The following is a 19,516-nucleotide window of genomic DNA, read 5'->3' as shown; positions in this document are numbered from 1 at the left end:
TTATCTGTCTTATATACTCGGATAAAGTACCAAATAACTGCCTAGCGCAATATCGTAAATAAAGCTCAAGTATCATAAGACATTCTTTGCTTAGTATCGACAATTTAACAAAGATAAAAATTTTTTGTATTTCAATAGTGCGATATAGTGAGTAGTGTGGAAAAAAATAATCTAATCATTATATGTAGTATTTGTCTACTTTTCTCTTACTATTTGAGTGTAGTCTTCGTTTTTGAAAGTTAATCAATTTAACAACTTGCTGTTTTGACTCTAGTGATAAAAGCAGAATGGTACACAGACTATCGGGTCATCGGTTAGTAATAAAGATACAATTTGTTTAAAGTGTTGAACTAATGAATTAACTTCCGAAGTAAATGTTCTTTAATGGGAACCACACCATATTTGTGTAAATATATATTCCAAAATTATAACCATAATTTATAGGATTTTCCGCAAATATTCGCATGTCTCTTAATCATAAGAAATTCTCATTTTGAGTACTTTTTCGTTAATATTAGGCAAGGTCATGCACATACACACCAGTCAGAAGAAACTCGAGTTTGGCATAAGCGGGACAACAAATGGCAAAATGTTCATTTCCATAGAAGCGCATCTGCCAAAATAAGTGGAGCAACGACATTTGATTTTATACTTCAAAAGTGAAAGTAGGTGCCATCATTTGACTACAAGGAGCGGAAATGCAGTCAATAATGTTAGTGGATACAGCTATTAACAAAGTTTATACAAAAAAGCACAATTTCAAATAAATATTGAACTAGCTAAAAAGTTAAGCATTCAAACTACATATTTGCAAAAAGATTTCAATTTATTTAAATATCGTAATAGTGAATTATTGAAAAGTACTATTAATCATAACACTAAAAATCATCATTCGTTAAACATATAAAAATAGAGATAAATTTAATTATAATAATATTAATTCAAAATAAAAATAGTAAAAAATTTAAAAAGTGAATTTAACTTGCAATTTTTAATAGAAAATTAATAATATATGTATAGTTTTACGGGATAATATATACTAATTTTTTCTTGTCTAAATATATAAAAATGTTTACACAATAAACTGTAAAATCTTTGAATTCGATAATTGGAAAAATAAAAACTAGTTAAATATTAACAAGCTATAAAAAATATGTGCAATGATTTATTTATGTAATTGTTTTTATATATAAAATACTGTAATTATACTAGACGATATGGGTCTAAAAATAATTAATATATTAAGCATGCAAAATTTCCATCATTTTATCACATACTCCAACTCTAACATAAGCTAAAAAGTTTATATATAAAACATAATATGTCAAAAAATCTTTTTCAAATAACTAGCTCCTTCATAGTTATATGGAATTACACAAATATTTTAATACTTATGAAAAACAGCAACAATTATTTGTGGAAATACGGCAGCGCAAAAATATATAATCCCTTTAACCAATTTCATCCCAATCATTCGGTTTTTCGAAAAGCAATTGATTTACCAACTTTTGCATTTAGTTATCGATATTATTGATATATTAAAATTAACTTCTAGTAAAATAGAACAAAATGGATTAAGTGTTCCAAATAAAGAATCCTTACAAGAACTTATCAAAGTTTTATATAAAAAAAACTAAGACAAGCATCTGTATTTTGCAGCCAACAAAACAAAAATAATATGCCAAACAATTTTTTTTAATTTTTGTTTTCATACTAACAATACTAATATTAGTAAGTTAGTATGATATTATACTAATATTTTTGAAGATCAAATAGTCAAGAAAAATTACTTTTTGATAGAAATTTCAAGATATTTTTTGCTTGGGATGAAATGTAATGGGTACATGTAAACAATTTTTATAGATTATTAATTGTTTTAAAAATGATTGTGAACGTGCAAATATAAAAGTTTATATATATGAGAAAAAAATACTTATAACATTTTACAAATTTCAAAAAAACGCATTACATAATACATATACATTAAGAATTACTCTAAACTTTCAAGCCATTAAAAAATGAATAATATATAAATATAATTGCTATACAACATTCTCGCCATGATTGATAAGCTGCTTTAAGTCTAAAATACCCAAGGCTTGTTTATATATATTTATCACTAAACCCTGATTTCTTTAAGATACCCGTTTGATATCTTTGTAACATAAATTACAACTGAAGCAGTTCTTTATGTTTAATTTTTAATTGCTATAATATATTAATTAAAATGACTATATTAAATTATATTATATAAATTGATAGAAATAACTAATTAATTAGAAATATAATATATATGAATTTAAATCCCAGAAAATTAAGAATGTGATGAAACAATTTCTTTATTATAATAATAACGCAAAATTTGAATTTATATAAACCAATTTTAATTCGAAATAAAATTACATTCTTGCACCTAAAGCTTGATGCAATAAAAAAGTTATTTCGGTGAATAAAATCAAGTGAAATATTTTTATTTCATTAATATGAAAATAATTGTAAAATTACTTGGAAAGTGTTTCTCTTTTATATTTGACTTTTTCTACAAACTCATTCTCGAAATGGCAGCGATTTTACTCGAAAACAAATGATTTATTCAAATTTTTTTTATTGAAAGGTTTTTTTTTAATTTTTCAAATATTTTTCTTATTATTGAGTATTTAAATTCACAGATCCCTTTAAAGAAATATGTATATGATATGGAAAGAAATGACCTTTCACAGTGAATATGTAGACTTAACCGAAATTCTCAATGCAACAAAAATTTTGCAACTTAAAATTTTGAAAATTAAATAGAATATAACATACATAATAATTATAAATTCATTTTAATTAGTTTATGTAAATAGCACAATATTCATGCTACGTGCACATATATACTAATTTGCGGTTAAAATACAAATAATATTTTAAAAATATGTTTTGAAACCAAACAATAAATTTCTTTTGTGTTAATTGCCGGATTCGAATATATTCCACATCCATTTTTTAAATTCAAATTGCTCTATAATTTTAAATAAAATAAATTGTTTTTAAAATTCAGAGGATTGTGCCAGCATTGCCACATATGATTTTTCATACTTTCGACTTGTATAACACAACACAGCAATAATTGAAGCTTGCTGCAATTACGTACCACTTAAGCATAACATAGACGATGATACATGTATGCACACGAAGTATGCAGACCAAGTATGAGCTTTGCTATACACTTTGAAACAAGGTGTAATTTTAAACTCATACATGTCTGTAGACTGATATTTGGTACGCATACTTGTAGACACACAATGCGATTTGGTAGCATGTCATACTTGATTTGCATACATGTAGCAACGTCTATATGATGCTTTACCAAATCAAATTTGTATTCAATATTAAACTCGCATTGCAATTTATTGAATATACAATATTTTAATACCAAAAATACTCAATTAATGTTACATTTAGTAACTTAGTAACTAAATCATGTAACACGCATAAATTGACCAGCTACTTTTATATTGGTTTAAATACATAGTCAGTGACGTTTACAGAAACACAGAGGGGATATTTTTGAAAATTATTTTAAGTTCTTATGAAAAGATTTGATTGAAGAAAATAATTTCATATCTCGTGTTAAATGATCCTAAATATTTAAAGAGATTTGGACTTTACGCTTCCCTTTATAGCTATTGTTAATTACATAAATAATTTCTTATATTTTTGCAACAATTAAATAAATTTATAAATGGCCCAAACAAGTTAAATGAGTTTGATTAAGTTAGGCTAAAAAAGAGTAAAGACAAAAAATAAAGCTTGATTATAATCCCTTTTAATACTGCATTGAAAATGTCAATTTTGATTACTAATTGGTATACTACGATTACCATGCTCTCAAAAGAGGCTCAAAATAATTAAGGGAACTTAGTAAAATTTAAAATGTTTGCATTTTTTTCTTAAAAGTAACAAAATGCACGTTTCATAGCATAATCGTTCAAACTGACGTAAAATAGAAACGAAATCTTTTCCAAAATACTAGTACTGAAATCATTTCTCAGGCTTTGGTGTCGCATATCACAAGTGCCATATGTATCAAAGGAAAATCATGATTTATTTGCAATCAGTGCAATTATATATATGGCCAGTTGCACTCAATGGAAATGCTTAAAAATTGCCAACTGTGATTAAGGTGAAGTTATATTAAGCCCTTTGAAATCTCTACTCGTTAAGTGTTTTTATGACTTACAGAAGGGGTATTTGAGTTAACTCTCTGGTCCTAGAAACCAAATAATTTGAAAAATTTATGTTCGAAAGAAGACTCAATTTTTAATCGTTACCGAGATACAGTGTGTCAAAGAAAAATCTACTATGAAAAGAACTTCATTCAAAATATCTTAAAAACGGTTCATTTATATAGTTTAAGTTTATTCCAGTCTGTGTCAGCGTATTTAAAAATATTCAAAAGTTGTGGTAGAAATTATAATTGAATTTTTTTATACCAAAATAAATAATTTTAAAAAAATTTGAGACAAACGAAGTTTTCTTCTAAAATCATCGAAAATTTTCCAAAAAATTCAACTTTAAATCACAATTATGTTTGAAATTTTAAAGGACAAATTAAAGTTTCAAATTAAAGGATATTTGATGAAATAAAAATTTTTTCGACACTGTCTGATTTACTTAGAAAACAGATCCCTCTTTTTATACGATTTTATCGTTTACATGCATCGAGACATTAGGTCAGGAATTTACGGTATTTAAATACCCTGTGATATGATGTATTTATAATATATGTATACAAATATATATATACATGCATTGACGTATATACATAGAGTAATATACAATTTAAAAATGTGTGTATGTATATATTAGTTTGTACATATTTAAATATGTGTCGGGGTTTAAAGTGGTGAAAAAATGTTTTCGATTATTTAATAGGAATAAAGTTTGTAGTTTTAAAACACCGATATGTACATATATATGTCTATATAAAACCACAGGATCATGCACATTACAGTAGCTATCGGATGTAACGTGTGAATTTCGGTGATCCTTCTGTGTAATTACAATTAGTTCCATTGATTTTTAGCTAGCTTAAACCCACTAATTTAGAATTTATTTGAATTGAAAATTGAATTGAATTTATAAAAATAAATGGAAACACTGCACTTCAAAACGATATTAATGAAATGAAAATAAAAATTATTGGATTATTAATAATTTATTTACTAACCCAAAAATTCTTCTTAACAAATATTCTAAAGCATTTTTAATATGTCACAGAACTATATGTTTGTTCTTTATGTACTTAAATTAATGACAGCAATGTTATAAAAACAGAGCTCATAGCTAATTTTAAATGGATAACGAATGTTATCAATTTCGTGTTAAATTATGCTACTTACAATATTGACTTTTTCTTATATGTATATTATTATTAATTAATTCCGACATCTGAAAGACGTTATACGTTAATAAATTTATTTTAAATGTATATTTGTCCTTTTATTGTTATATTACTTTTATATATTTTTATCTCTTGTATTTTTAAACTAAAGCTTAAATTTGTGTGTTATAAATAAAAATATAGATATGTATAAGAAAACATAATTATAGGTTAACTAAAGCATTTCCGATTATGATTATCAAAATAATGTACTGAAAAATATATCCAAAAATAAAAGAGAATGTTAACAATTTTGATTCATTAAAGTATTTAACACAAATTATCTCTTATCGCGATTTTACTGAAAACTCTAAAATACTTATGACTATGTATCCAGAAATAAATTACTTAATAATGTTGAATAGCATTTTCGAGAACGATGCTTGAAATTGATCGGATACTAGAATAATATATTACTAAATCACTGAATTGTATGTAAATTATGCTACAGAGAATTATTCAAAATTTAATTAATTTATATAATAATTATACAAATTAAATTTTATGACATCTTTTAAGATAAGTAATACTAAAAAATTTATTAGTTTATTATAATAATATTAAATTCAAATAACATTTGTATACTTTTGGTAAATAATATAAATTTTTTTCTTATTTGGAAATAATTACTAACAAATTCTTTTCTAATTCATCTTATTGTATTTCAATTTTTAAAATTAAAATTGTAAGAATAACCCAAATAAAAATAATTTAAAACAATATTGAAGGCGTTATCCTTATTAATATATATATTAATTTTTTTTTAATTGTAGTAGTCTAAAAACTTCGAACATGATAATTAAATACAATAAACTGATCTAGGTGATTTTATCACGACCAATTTTTTTATTTGTGTTGGCGACCAGATCTCCAGTCGCCCAATTGTCAGACTGGAGTTCCGTCACCATCATGGGCCCATATTCACCTTAGTGGTTATAAACCCATGCCCTCAGTACATCGCCACTAACAATGCTCGGACAACAGTGATTGGCCACTAGTTTTGTCAACTTTAAATTACTTTTAAAATTAAATTACTCCCTCATTTCTGCCTAAGGGTAATTGAAATTTGGAATTAATATACACATTACTTTTGAAAAGAATTTTTTTAAATAATTAATTTATTTGATTTCTCATTACACGTGTTAAATATCATTGAAATTGTAAGCAAGTTTGGGCACACAGATTTACTTATATTTTTGGCTTTAACTCTGCCCTTATAACAAACCGTTGATATTGTTTCAACCATTCTTTCCATGATATGAGCAATGTATCCAATTGCTGCCTAATATTTGAAATGGTTTCGATAGTTTAACACTGTTTTGATACGCTGCGAGTTGCCGTAATTATAATTTTTGTATAATTTCCGTATTTATTTTTTGTTATTTGTTAATCATGCTGTTGTTAATAATCGTATTGTTTTATATAGTAATTAATGTTTTATGTTGCTCATATTAATACAGAGCGCTATACGCATGCACCTGCTTCCGACACCTTGTGTCTTAACAAAATGCATATTAATTTTACGAGTATACTGACTTTATTGGTGTTTATTCAAATTAATATACAAATAGTACAGATTACACACTAATGTAGGAGTTCGTAATATAAAATATAAGAAAGAAATACCACAATTTCTTTTTCCTTTCGGACTCCATTCTAGAGCAGCATGTGCGATTTCGCTGAAGGGTTTGAGTAACCCAATCACCAATACTTTCTTTTTACAATTTGTTTATCAATTGGCTTCAGTTCTGTTATAGCCCACAGTCGCTCGTTTTTAATTATTCTAGGTAACCAAATTCTTGAAATTTGTTTCAAACACCAATTGATAAGGGTTTGTAGCATGTATGTGACGGCTACTGTTACAAACCGTGTTTCCGAACTGTACAGCAGCAAGCGTTAAAGATTTTTATTTTTGTTTTTAGTTGTAAGCCCCTTGTTATCCTAATTTTGTTTAGGCTGGCAAACGCACATCTAGTCTTATGACGCCGATTGACACCGTCGTTGAGAGCACAAACGTTGGTGGTTAAAATACTTCCAATGCATTCAAACTCTGTGATGTCTTGTACAGAAGCTTTACCCATTGTAAATTGAGCAACATTATTAGCGTTGGTCCGCATGGATTTCGTTTTGTCAATACTGTTGACGAGACCAACTTTTGTGCATTTATTTTCGATATTTGTTATCTGTGATTGCATGTCTGCGTAACGCTTAGATATAATAACCAAGTCATCAGCATATAAAAGGTCGCATAGTTTGTAACGCAGTCCCAAATCTAAGCCCCTTTGTTCGATGATTGGAGTTTCCAGTACAGCATGCAAGGCTGTGATGAATAAAAATGGAGATAGAACACGTCCTTGTCTAACTCTACTTGTGGATAAGAAAGATTCACTGAGTACACCATTATATAGAATACGGCAAGATGCACCATCATAGCTGCGTTTAATAATGTTTACGATTTTTGAGCAGCACAAGTATGAGGTGTGATAAAACAACAAGCAGTGGCCACATTACAGACATTCTGCATAAAGCAAACTTTTCGTGCCAGAGTATACGCCAAGCTATATGGTGCATATGGAGACTTAGCTACCGGTGCTATATACTCAAACATTAAAATTCCATTTTGATTACTTTACCCGCGTAAGGTACTTGCTAGATAATCAGATATGATAAGACATTGATACAGGAAGTAGTTAACAAAAGACTACAATTATTTCGGTAAGTAGATGTTTTGGAGAATCTCTGATGAACATGGTATCAAAACTCAACTTAATATAGTCTTCCCTGGCACACTCACTTACTGGATCGAAAAAACCCTAGATGATATTAGTTTAGCTGTAATAAAGAGTTTAAAAACAGAATAAAATGCTATTGAGTCGTCATTGACTACACGCTGACTTTTATTCTAACTAAAAGCATTCCAAAATCAGAAAAAAAGCTCACAAATCAGCACACAAATTGGCTGAAATTTGAAAAATATATTAGCTCACATATTAACACTCACACTTCTCTTAAAACAATCTATGAAATCGATAAGGTTGTCTAGGACTTTACAGCTTTACTATAGTAAGCCGCTCGAATGTCAACTTCAGTCCCATAATCTTAAAACGATAATACGGCAATTAGCTTCAATAAAAACTAAAAAATAACAAATTAAAAAAATTAAATACTTAAAAGCTCCAGGCTACGACTTAATTATAGCAGAGAAGTTGGAAAAGATCCCACAAATCGTAAAAGACGATATTCTAAGGACTGCGTATTTTCCATACGATACCTAAGCCCGGAATAACTCAGCTCAAATCACTTCATATCGACTCATGAACTAACTCCCAACTCCCCCAAATTTTATTTAAAAACTTCTTATACAATCGCTGATGCCTTACATAAATAAGAAAAGATTAATACCATAGTACCAATTTGGATTTAGAGAAAAGCACAACACAATAGAATAAGCACACCGCATAGTACGAGTTATCAAGGAAATATTTGAGAAGAGATGTTATTGCACAGACATCTTTCTAGATATAACCCAAGCCTTCGACAAAGTTTGGGATGAAGAATTGTTTGGGAACTTGAAAAATACTTACCATACAATATATGTTCTGTTATTAAAAAATACATCTTAAATAGATTTGTTACAAAACAAAATTTTTCTGTATCCGATGCATTCTCGATTATGACCGGAGTATCCAATGTAGTTTACTAAGCATCTTAGTCTACGTTATTTTCACAGCAGATATGCGAACTAGTGACTGTACAATAACAACAAGAATTGCGGACGACACTGGCATCTTCAGCCATAACGACGACTCATTTACAGCTACAAAATCAGTTCAAGACCACTGTTGTAGGAAATCAAGAGAATCAAAAAAGCGCATCTCGCACGTAATGCGCTCTTGTACTTTTTGCAATTTCGCTTTGAGAGTAGTCGCGTTTAAGATCGCAGCATGGTCGGATGGCCAATCGGTGATTTTGTTGGAAATTAGTTATTAATAATCGTTTAATAAATAATAAAATTGTGCTGTGCGACCCACCACCTCCAACAAAGTCATATAAATTATAGTAAAGATACAAAATAATTTCGATTAACTTTTTCAGAATTTTATAATATAAATAATGTCTTGTAAACTATAAATTGTTATTAGCTAGTGTAATAAAAATTTTGAATACAATAAAAATTATTGAATATAATTAAAATTGTAAAAATTATTATACAAAATAAACAAACTATACTCCAACAACCACCTCAACAAACTGTAAAAATAGCTCGATGTTTTAAGAATAAATGTTGACGAATCGAAAAGTGCACATTTAATCTTCACTTCACGACAAGATACCTGGTCTGCCCTCGTATTAAAGGGAAAGTAATACCCCAATGCAATGACACAAAATACGTAGGAATGCACCTCGACTGAAGGCTTGGTTGGAAAAAGCACATAGAAGCGAAAGTAACCTAATTGAATCTCAAACAACTGGTTAATTGATAAGAACTTTACACTTAATACCACCCATAAAGTGCAACTTTACAATACAATGATAAAACCCATATGGACCTACAGAATTGAACTCTGAAGCTCTGTTTCTTCATCAAACATTCAAATAATCAATCGAAAATATTTCAGTAAATAGTCAGTGCTCCCTGGTGTATGAAAAACACGAATATTCATGGAGATCTTTGATTTCACACAGTCACAGATGTAATTGTCATCTCAGCTGTTGAAAAAAAACACTTGACATGGAAACGAATTTGAACGAAGCTTTGGCTAAGGAAAATGAATTATCTATTTTCTTTGCAATTAGCGATAAGTTTAAAGTTTTAAGTTAATTTTCAGAAGAATCAATTAAAAAAAATTTATCAAAAATATAATTAATGGTAAATTTCTTATTAATATAATAATAATTTAATTTAATATTTATATTTAATAATTTAATTTAGTATTGAAAAATATTTATTTAAAATTTTTAATAATAAAATAGTTAATCCAAGCCTCTTTGAATATCTTCGTAGTACAACAAATTTAGAAATAATATAGTAAAGCTTCTACTACTACTACAAACAAAATATTGAAGTTCCCAACACAATTAACCTGTAATTGTGATGGAAAACATTTCTTTTTACAACAAAAAAGTACACTTCAGTCATTAAATGCTTATACAATTAAAACCGTAAAAAGGATTTTTAGTTATTTTGTATTTAGTAAATTTTCTATTAATTTGTATTTAGTAAATATTTACTTAAACAAATATTTTTACATGTATTTAGTAAATATTTACTTTGTAAAAGATCTTTGTCGCCGAGGTTTTGCTCGCCGGATTCCAGGTCTAGTCCTATAATAAATTTATTTGTTAGGAACAGTGGAAACTTTGTATACGAGGTGGGCGGCGGCTTCGCTACAGCAATGTAGTTTTCTCTGCTGTGAAATTAATGGATTCGTGGTAGAAATACAAATTTCTGCCACGCCTTGTACGGTTACTAACAAAATGTGTATTTTGTTTGTCCCGGAACGATTTATTGGTGATCGCAAATTGGAATTGTCATCACTTTGTAAATGGTCATTAACGAAATGTTGATTTCTTTAGCCGTGGATTTGGTATGGGTGATAATATCTCTGTGCAATTATTACCTTACCACTTGATCTACTAACGAAATGTTGATTTCGTTATAAATAAATAAGTAATAAAAATGTGAATTTCTATTACAAAAGAAAACAATGGGAACCGAAATATAAATTTCTGTTCCTGATGCTTCAGCACGTATGTTTGGAGCGATCTGTGTTTTAGCTCGATGCCTCGCTGAGTGTCTTGATTGCTTCGTCTTTTATACCCGAGAAGTGTGATGCATGCAGTTGTTTTGTTTTTGTAACTGCAACGGTGCTTTGTTTACAAATTGTGTTATTTTTGATGGTGGTTTAATTTTATTGTTGTTCTATAATTTTATTGTTTTAATTATATGATTGTTATTTTAGTTATTTTTTGTTTTTTATTGCTTGATTGTTTGATTGAGCGCGAAAAGTGATCACTCTGCAACTTTTTGTTTTGTTTTTTTTTTAATCGGAAAAAGTTAATTTTAAATGTACTCGATTGCTCGATTGTTCAATGTATGAACAATCGAGCTATTGATCATAAATAAAACAAAATTATCAAAAACGGTGCCCGATTTGAAAGGCTGAAGTTCCCTTTTTGTTACTTTAAAATTTTTTTATTTTACCAAATTAATTTTTACTTTTGCAAAATAAACAAAAACAAAAATTGTGTTTTGCTCAAAACAGCTGATAGAGACAGCACATGAAAGTTAACGAAAGTTAAAAATTATAAATGTGGTGTTGCCACAGTATAAGTTTCAAGTGTTTTTAAAACACTTGAAATCTAAAAGTATGTCCTTTAGTTCACGCAGCGAATTCTCTTTCAATGACAATTTGAGTCGGGGGCCATATCACACGGGGCCATATCTGGAGAGTACGGTGCTTGGTTGATGATATTAGTGGAGTTTTTGGCCAAAAACTGCGACACAACCAATGCTGTGTGAGTTTTCGTGCCGGTGCGTTATCGTGGTGTAAAATCCATGAGTTTTCTTTCCATAAATCGGGCCTCTTTTTGCGAATGGCCTCACACAAATGACGCATAACGGCCAAATAATACTCCTTATTCACCGTTTGACCGTCCGGAAGGAATTCATAGTGCACCATACCACGAATATCGAAGAAAATAGTCAGCATAACCTTGATTTTGGACCGACTTTGGCGTTTTCTTTTCGGTTTCGGCTCACCTTCGAAGAATGTGGGGTCACTATCTGCATTGGAAATCATCTCTTTGGCCACATCACAACGACGATTTTTTTTGAATGAAATTGAACTTTTTTGGCACCAGCCGACGCGTTTCAAACCCAGAACATCAGTTAATATGTGTTTTGACCGATCCATATGAGATGCCCAAGAACACTGCAATCTCTCTAATCGGTTCACAGCGATTTTCCAACACAATCTGCTTCGCCGATTCAATGTTTTTTTCAGTAACAGATGTTGTTAGGCGGTCAGGGATCTCATCATGGTCCAAGCTTGTACGACCGTCTTTGAAACTTTTGAACCATTCGTATACTCGTTTGCGGTTGCGACACACACAAATCACCAAAGGCCTTTGTAACATTTTCAATGTTTCGGCACACTTGAATCCATTTGCAACACAAAATTTGATGCACGCACGTTGTTCTAATTTTTAATCCATTATAAAAATCGCCACACGAAAAATGTTCGACTTTTTTGTATAGACGCCAAACAAAAACTAATCGTACGATATGCGTTAAACTTTGACAGAATGTGTATAATAGTGTTGCCAGCGTGAAAATAAAAAATTTACCGAATGGATAAGTGCGGGAATTCAAAAATTAAAATTCTCGTTCTTTTTTGATCACAAGGTAAATATAAAATTTTAAATAATTAAATGAACAAACTGCAAATATGTTAAAAAACTGTTATATGAGGGATTGTGAAAAAGTTATACGACGGCATTCTCAAATTAGTAAAAATGGCTTAAATTTTTATATAATGGTAAGTTTAGAAGACGTTAAAATAAATGAACAATCTACAACCAAATCTTTACATAAAGTAATTACTGAAAGAAATAAATCAAAAATAGCTAGTGAAATTGCCATAGCTAATAAAATGAAATAAATTCATAATTCAAGAAGTTTCTCATCAAAAATGCAAACAACACCAATTTCAGCCAAAAAAAAAAGGTAGAAATATACTGGTTATGAAGAAAGCAGCACTCAATCCAGAATGGCAAAGAGTAAATTCGTCAAAAAGAAGTCGTTTAAGTCTTCAAGAAGCTCGACAAAATTGAAATATCAAACAAAAGAAGCTGGATACCTATTGGTTGTCAACTGAACCCAAAAAGAACTCAAACTTTCATTCATCAGAAAAGCCCAACGAGCAAAATGAAAAAATTATAATCTCAAAGTCTCCCCCAATATTCGTTGCAGGTGTCGGTAATTGTTTGAGATTTGGCACAGCAACTAGGCGTTATGGCAGCACACATTTAGTAGTTTTTGACGATGGCATCCTAACATCTGGCAGCGATAATTTTGGCTTCGTTTTTTGTTTTTTCTTTCTCCTTCTTCTTTACTTGACTGGCATAGAGTGTGCACGTTTATTTGGCTTGGCGAGATATAAATTATTCTAGTCTAATTTTTTCCTAAATTGAATAAATAAATAAACATTTTGCGTGTGTGTAAAATAATCGTGTTTGTTTTTCATACATTTATTGGTGCGGAAACCCGGGAGTTTCGGTTTTTATTTAAAATTAAATATCGTTTTTGACTTTTTTGGCGTTTTTATACGAAGAAAATATGGCTGCCCTAAATAGGCGTACGGCTGCGTGGTCATCATTAAAGCGGGTAGCTGCAAAAATACTGGCGGATGACTACGTTGAGGATGGCTTTGGCATGCAGCAAGATCGTGCAACATTGCAGGCACACTTCGAAAAACTACAAACTGCGCATGGTGAGTTGGTGGCTTTGGCAAGAGATGATACTGAATTATGGTCTCACATCAAGTTGTGGGACGATGTGGAAGACTTATATAACGAGGCGTGCGTTGCATTGCGGCGTGAGTTGGCCCGTTGTGATGCACAAAATACGGATGCACCTTCCAATATGGCAGGCGGTGCTGCATCTTCCCAAGGCTTGGCAATTAAATTGGAACGATTGGCGGTACCCAAGTTTGCATTTAAGGACACATTCGAGACATTGGTACATTCGCAAGAGTTTCCAGAGGCATACAAGCTTGGCAAACTGCGAGAGGCAGTCCATGGTGATGCAGTGGCACTTGTCGGAGGCATGTACAGTGGCGGGTACGATGAGGTATGGGCTGCACTGAAGGCTCGGTACGACAATCCGAAACAGTTGGCTGAAATACACGTGGCTAGGCTAATTGGCTTCAACCCACCACAGGCTGAGTCAACATCTGCGTTGCTCTCGGTGGTTGATACAGTGCGAGAGTCCTTGCGAGCGCTTGCGGTAATGAACCTACCTGTGGATCAATGGGATGCATTGGCGGTACCCATTATAGTGGCCAAGTTACCAACAATTACGCAACAGGCATGGGGCATGAGCCGCACAACTAATCAAATTCCTCCTTTGGCAGATTTGCTTGCATTTTTGGAGACACGAGCTCACAGTCTAGTTGGCACTGTTTGGCGAGCAATGGAGAGCAAACCAAAATCTGATGGCAAGACCGCTACACTACGATATCGTGGCACATCTCAGGCTGATTATAAAAGGCCAGGCTCACGTCTAATGAGGACAAACCTAATAGCAACTACTTCAGGCCACTGCCAGTTTTGCAATGACGCATCGCACCAAATAGGCAACTGCACAAGGCTATTGGCTTGCTCACCAGCGGAGCGCTTCACTTTGCTAAAAGGCTCGAATCTTTGCTTCAATTGCTTGAAACCTGGACATTCTACTAAGGCATGTGGCTCAACTAATTGTCGCATATGCAATGGCAGGCATCACACTCTACTATGCCGAAGTTCACCAGCGCAAACTCCTCCTTTGCAAGAGTCCAAACAGCAGACACAAACTACACCTCAGGCACCAGCGAAACCGAACCAGGCTGGCATCCCACCACGTGTGCATCAGTGACTACACCATCCAATGCAGACATTCGCTACTATAGGCAATCGGGTTATACTCTTGGCAACAGCACAAATACGCATCTTAAATGGCTTTGGCGATATCGACTCGTGTCGAGCTCTATGCGATCCAGGCTCTCAGGTAAGTCTAATGAGTACGCGATATTTTAATCAACTGGCTCTGCGGAAGCAGAAAAGTGCATTGCAATTACAAGGCGTTGGCAGTGGCAATCGTTCATATACTAATGGCCGGGCAGTCTTGCGCATATTTTCGACTGTCAATGCTTTATTTGGCTTGGATGTTCAATTCTACATCATCAACAAAATTGCCTCAGCAATCCCTGTGGCTCCAATCATGGAAAACTGTTGGCAGCATTTACGCAATTTGCCTTTGGCAGACCCGAAATTTGGCGAAACTGGTGTTATAGATGCATTGCTTGGCTCAGACGTATGGGGCCAATTGTTGGCAGATGGCATAGTTCGTGGCGAACTTGATGATCCTGTGGCACAAAATACGCAATTAGGCTGGGTTGTATTCGGACCAGCTGAAGCAACCGTGCATAACTACAAGGCGGAACAATCTATGGCATTGCGTGTGGAGGCGCCTGATGAGCGAGTTGATGACCTTCTACACAGGCTATTTGAATCCAAAGAAATTGACATGGCTAAAGGCGATATACTAGCAGCAGTTGATCTTTGCGAGTGCATTTTCATGAGCACACATAAGCGTTTTGATGATGGCAGTTATTGTGTACAAATACCATTTACACCAGATGCTCCACCACTTGGCAATTCACATCAGATGGCACTCAGGCAATTTCACCAGTTGGAACGAAAATTGGCATCCAACTCAGAGCTGAGGCAAAGATATGTGGCTTTTATGCGCGAATACGAACAACTTGGTCACATGCACCCTATTCAGCATCATTCAGGTGACCCATCTCAGGCATACTACATTCCACATCATGCAGTCATGGCAAAATTCCGAGTCGTATTCAATGCTTCCGCAAAAACATCGAATGGCATATCATTAAATGATACACAACTCGCTGGTCCCCCAATACAGGATTTATTACTTAACCTTTTGCTTCGCTTCAGGCAGCATCGAATAGCATTCACAGCTGATGTGGAGAAAATGTTCAGGCAAGTCAAGGTTGACGAGAGGCACAGGCAGTGGCAACAGATCCTCTGGCGGGAATCATTCGATCAGCCCATTCGCACATATCAATTGGCTACCGTTACATATGGCACAACCAGTGGCACATATTCGGCTGTTCGCGCTATGCAGCAATGTGGCAGGGACAATTCTTATAAACTCTCAGATTACGAGCTAAAACTGCTTTGCACAGCATCCTGAATGATTTCTACGTAGATGACTACGTTAAGAGTACACCTTCTATTGGCATGGCGATTCAACTGGCGGCCGATGTCTCATCTGTTTTGGTAGACGGTCAGTTCCATCTCAGGAAATGGAAATCGAATAGCGCTGAAGTCTTGGCACATCTTCTTGGCGATGCTGATCCATGTCAGATTAATCCGCACTTGGCAGAAACTACTGTTCTTGGCTTACACTTGCATCCACTCACTGATGAACTCTTCTATCAGGTCAGCTCTTATGATGCACAACATCTTACGAAAAGGCAAGTGCTTAGCGATGCCGCAAAATTATATGATCCAATTGGCATGTTGGCACCAGTCATCATTACGGCTAAACTTTTCATACAGAAACTCTGGCAGGCAAAATTGGCATGGGACGACCCATTACCACTTGAACTGTTGCAAGAATGGCTCCGAAGGCAGCTGTCCCAACTGAAGGCAGTGCGAATACCGCGTTGGATAGGCATGCAACCCGGATATCAAATACAACTTCACGGCTTCTGCGATGCTAGTGTCAAGGCAATGGCTGCAGCACTCTATTTGGCAACAAACCACAATGGCAATATCACTAGTCACATTATCGCATCAAAAACTAAAGTGGCACCATTACATTCGGTAACAGTACCCCGATTGGAACTTTGTGCTGCGCAATTGTTGGCTACTCTTTTACACGAAACAAGGTTGGCTTTGCATTTGGAGCCATACACTCTATACTCCGACTCAAATATTGCTCTATGTTGGCTACGCAGAAACACATCACAATTAAAGCAGTACGTTGCTAATCGCGTTGGCTGCATTCAATCGATGACAGATATCAGGCATTGGCATCACATTCCTACCAAACTCAACCCAGCTGATTGCGCCAGTCGTGGCATATCCCCTTTGGCGTTGCAAAACTACGCATTATGGTGGCACGGTCCTAATTCAACTGATTATTCAATCAATGAGCTGCACCACTGTGCACCAGCAGAGCTGGCAATAATGAAAGGCGAGTTAAAACCAGTTAAGGTAAAGGCATTGCAGGTAATAGGTCAACCCGCATTACAGACACACTACACTGCTGGCGACGAATTGGTCGTCATAGATTTGTTGGACCGGTTCAGTCATCTTGGCAAGCTATTGCGCACTACTGCATACATATTGCGTTGCAAAAAGGCACATTATCGTTTTCGTTCGCATACACACATCTGTACAGGCGAAATGGACATTGCTTTAAATCACCACATCAAGGCAGAACAAGCGAAATATTTCGCAGCGGAAATCAAGCAGCTGAAAAAGGCACAGCCCATATCCACATCCAGCAAGATCATTGCACTGAGTCCATTCATCAACTCCACAGCGGACAATATATTGCGAGTAGGCGGACGCCTACACAATGCGAGGGTGGCAGAGCCACAGCGTCATCCAATCATTCTTCCGAAGGATAGCACATTGGCCAGGCTTTTAATATGGGAGGTGCATCAGGACACACTTCATGGCGGTATACAAATTATGCTTCATACGATTCGACACAAATATTGGATTCTACAGGCACGCATTTTGGTTAAGCAATGCATACACTCATGCGCGATTTGCAGGCGGCATAAACACATAATGCTAAAACAACGTATGGCGACATTACCAAAGGCTCGGGTCACCCCATCTCCACCATTTGCAGGATCTGGCTTAGACTATTGCGGTCCATTGAACATACGCATTGGCTCCACGGCTGTGCGAACCGTGCGGAAGGCTTACGTGGCAATCTTTGTGTGCATGGTAACCAAGGCAGTGCACATCGAACTGGCTGAAGATCTCACTTCTGAGGCTTTCATAAATGCAAACACCCATTTCGTAAACCGGCGTGGTTCATGTAATCATTTATACAGTGACAATGGCACTACATTCATTGGCGCAGATCGCTTAATGGCTGCTGACTTACAGGCTTGGCATAATGAATATTCTCAACAGCAATTGGCAAATCGAGGCACAAAATGGCATTTTCTACCACCTGGCGCACCTCATCAAGGCGGTCTATGGGAAGCTGCCGTTAAGTCAGCAAAGAAGCACTTACTACGCATTGTTGGCACCCATTCCATTTACTATGATCAGCTACATACTCTACTTGTACATATCGAGGCTTGCTTGAATTCACGTCCACTTATACCATTGCATGGCACTTGTGACGACAAGATGGCTCTATCACCTGCAGATTTCCTAATTGGCAGATCTCTATTGGCAGTACCAGATGAACCTATTGGCAAGGTACCTAGCAACAAATTATCATACTGGCGACAATTAAGGCAAATGCAACAGCATTTTTGGCGGCAATGGCATGATGAATATCTTTCAACTTTGCAACCAAGTTCCAAATGGCATCAGAATGGCGACAACATCAACATTGGCGATGTCGTGGTTATCCGGCACGAGAATCTACCAGCAACACATTGGCGGCTTGGCAGGGTGATTAAACTTCACCCAGGCGAAGATGGTTTGGTACGAGTAGTCACGATCAAGCATTCAGCAGGCGAATGCATGCGGCCTATCCAAAAGATATGCAGGCTTGTGGAGCATCCTGAACGTACCCGTCCAGCCGGGGAGGATGTTTGAGATTTGACACAGCAACTAGGCGATATGGCAGCACACATTTAGTAGTTTTTGGCGATGGCATCCTAACATCTGGCAGCGATAATTTTGGCTTCGTTTTTTGTTTTTTCTTTCTCCTTCTTCTTTACTTGACTGGCATAGAGTGTGCACGTTTATTTGGCTTGGCGAGATATAAATTATTCTAGTCTAATTTTTTCCTAAATTGAATAAATAAATAAACATTTTGCGTGTGTGTAAAATAATCGTGTTTGTTTTTCATACAGTAATATACAACCGTGATTTAAAAATACTTGCCAGCAATGAGGTCAAAATACAGCCTAGTAGCTCAGAAAAATTTTCTGTTATCACTAAGGCTATTGAAGACAAAAAAGCTGAGTTCCATACTTATAAACTTAAATAAGATAGAAATTTTAACATTGTATTGAGAGGCATGCAGAAGAGGCGATAAATAGTTTATTCTTTAAGGTGACCAACATAACTAATATACGTCAGCGAACAACCAAA

The 19,516-nt window shown here is 34.1% G+C and overlaps 3 protein-coding genes across 14 annotated transcripts in view; all 3 read left to right on the top strand.

The window, feature by feature from the left end:
• LOC119680779 (calcium/calmodulin-dependent protein kinase type II alpha chain) overlaps window positions 1-912 on the top strand; it is a 50,191-nt gene extending 49,279 nt beyond the window's left edge. For all 12 annotated transcript variants that reach the window (XM_038093759.1, XM_038093758.1, XM_038093757.1 and 9 more), the window contains one exon: window positions 519-912. In XM_038093759.1, coding sequence (XP_037949687.1) covers window positions 519-663 — 145 coding nt within the window. In that variant the 3' untranslated portion in view covers window positions 664-912. The remainder of the gene's footprint in view (window positions 1-518) is intronic.
• A 14,162-nt stretch (window positions 913-15,074) lies between these two features.
• Window positions 15,075-16,409, top strand: LOC119675242. Its single transcript, XM_038086430.1, has one exon. The coding sequence runs from the start codon at window positions 15,075-15,077 to the stop codon at window positions 16,407-16,409; it is 1,335 nt and encodes a 444-aa protein (XP_037942358.1).
• A 47-nt stretch (window positions 16,410-16,456) lies between these two features.
• Window positions 16,457-19,015, top strand: LOC119675240. Its single transcript, XM_038086429.1, has one exon. The coding sequence runs from the start codon at window positions 16,457-16,459 to the stop codon at window positions 19,013-19,015; it is 2,559 nt and encodes an 852-aa protein (XP_037942357.1).
• The last annotated feature ends 501 nt before the right edge of the window (window positions 19,016-19,516 follow it).

This window comes from Teleopsis dalmanni, chromosome 2, assembly GCF_002237135.1.
Source record: "Teleopsis dalmanni isolate 2A chromosome 2, ASM223713v2, whole genome shotgun sequence".
NCBI classification, from domain to species: Eukaryota; Metazoa; Arthropoda; class Insecta; order Diptera; family Diopsidae; genus Teleopsis; species Teleopsis dalmanni.
Note: the sequence above shows the minus strand (reverse complement) of the source record. Positions and strands in the feature narration are given on the sequence as shown.